Here is a 1995-nt window from a genome sequence, read left to right as displayed (position 1 = left end):
ATTTATTTATCCATCGACAAAAAATACAAATATATGCTGTATACACATGCTACAGGCCGCTTTAAATACATGAGTCTAGGATTCGGGGCTAGATTCTGATAGATAAAATTTAAACTATGATAGTAAACAGGCCACTTTAAATACATGAGTCTAGGATTCGGGGCTAGATTCTGATAGATAAAATTTAAACTATGATAATAAAAACTATCCCCCGCCGGACACCATCCCGGTATGTATGTTAAGTTGAAGCAAATGCAATATATATTTACACTGTTTTAATATTTGCCTCGTGATTTTTTGTCGGAGACATTGTATCCCCGTCTGCCAAATCCTGCCGCTACCGGTCCCGTTCAGAAATAAAATCAATTCACTTTGTTTTGTATCGATATTCTTACTTTGTCATGAACGGAAATAAACTGTTTGAAATAGGCATGTACCACCAGTTTGCATTACTGCAAATTGCCTAATAACAGTGAATTCAGTGAGAAACGTTCCCACACAAGTAGGTTCCCACGATCAGGAGAAGCATGAGAGAAGCAGACACAAGGTCAATCACATACAGTAGTCTTCTCTTTAAACGCCGCCAACTCAGGAATGTAGTCGCTCTAGTGTCTGATCTGATTCTTTGAACACCACCTTCAGGAATGTAAACGCGCTGCTGCTCCGTAAGAAGGGAATAGCCGACTGCCTTGTTCAGCAATATATGCCATGGTTTAACCATTTTTAAAACATAATAATATATATAATAATACAAACATGTATTAAATTCATATAGCCTACACAGTAAAACACAATGCTGAAGCATACGTTGTTTTACGTGCGAACTTCTTCAACTGATCCAGGTCAGTGTTTACATGCTGTATTGTGCTGGCTGTGCAGGCACGTGGGAATTAGAAAGTTGGGCAAAAGGTAGTTGTTTTGATAGGTCAATTTGAACATCGCACAATATAATCTGGGTAGCAAGGTTACTGGTGATTGCTTTCTCTTCTATAAAACCTACAGGTAACGGTAGGGCCTAGCCTACTAAAATACAAGAAACATTGGGGTTTCCCCAACAAGAAAATAAAATTAAATTTAGGCCTTTATTATAAACATTTCTTCGTGAACTGTCACCTAGCGTAGGCTAGCATTTTACTACCAAGCTACTACTATTATAAATATAGGCCTAGGCCTACATAGCCTAGGTACGGTAGGGACACTGAACAAGATTTGAAGTTGTTTAAATCACGATCAAATTCCAAATTTCACTGAACGCGTTTAACATTTGCGATTCACGAGCAGTCAGCCATATGAAAAGGGGAGGAGTTAACTTCCAAAAAGAATAAATGGCTCGAACGACAAGCTTCCAAACGGCATTTCACAGACGCGTTTAGGAGCTTGTCATATAACAATAGTAAATGTGTGACCCGTTTCTGTAGTTGGGGATAATTTGTAGATCACGCCTGTACAGGTGAGGTGTAGAAATATGTAGCATGTTATGGCAGTACCTTATTGATGAATGAGTGCTTACCTGTCCAGGTTACCTGGCCACACAAGTTGTAATATGTAGAATGTTGATGACAGTTACCCATTGATGAATGAGTGCTTACCTGTCCAGGTGAGGTGTAATAACATGTAGCATGTTGGTGGCAGTTCCCCATTGATGGATGAGTGCAGGGGTTTACAGGGGTGCATTCCATGCCATCACCTTCATAGTTTGCTTTACACTCACAGTGGTATCTACCAGGCCCATCATAAACACAATTAGCCTGTAACATCAAATAAAACAACCAAAATCACAGTCACAATACCCTTCTAATTCTGAGAGCACCATTTTTAAAATACCAAATGACCACATATTTTCCAACACTGAACACACACTGACAACCTTTTAAATGCAAGACCAAGACCACAATTTTTAAATTCCGTTAGTAGCAGTGATCTTCTAAAAAGACCACTTTTGAAAATATATGTTTCAAACAATAAATGCACTATAACCATAAATAATTGTATGGT

At 38.5% G+C, this 1995-nt stretch overlaps 1 protein-coding gene across 1 annotated transcript in view; it reads right to left on the bottom strand.

Annotated features, from left to right (window-relative positions):
* The window catches only part of LOC117116174 (stabilin-2-like), a 10304-nt gene that overhangs the window by 3346 nt on the left and 4963 nt on the right, over window positions 1-1995 (bottom strand). Inside the window, exon 2 of the mRNA XM_033260180.1 lies at window positions 1590-1748. Within this exon, the coding sequence (XP_033116071.1) occupies window positions 1590-1679 (90 nt within the window). The 5' untranslated portion in view covers window positions 1680-1748. The remainder of the gene's footprint in view (window positions 1-1589; window positions 1749-1995) is intronic.

This window comes from Anneissia japonica, unplaced genomic scaffold (assembly GCF_011630105.1).
Source record: "Anneissia japonica isolate Jap-2015-1 unplaced genomic scaffold, ASM1163010v1 scaffold7695_len11127_cov160, whole genome shotgun sequence".
Taxonomy (NCBI): domain Eukaryota; kingdom Metazoa; phylum Echinodermata; class Crinoidea; order Comatulida; family Comatulidae; genus Anneissia; species Anneissia japonica.
Note: the sequence above shows the minus strand (reverse complement) of the source record. Positions and strands in the feature narration are given on the sequence as shown.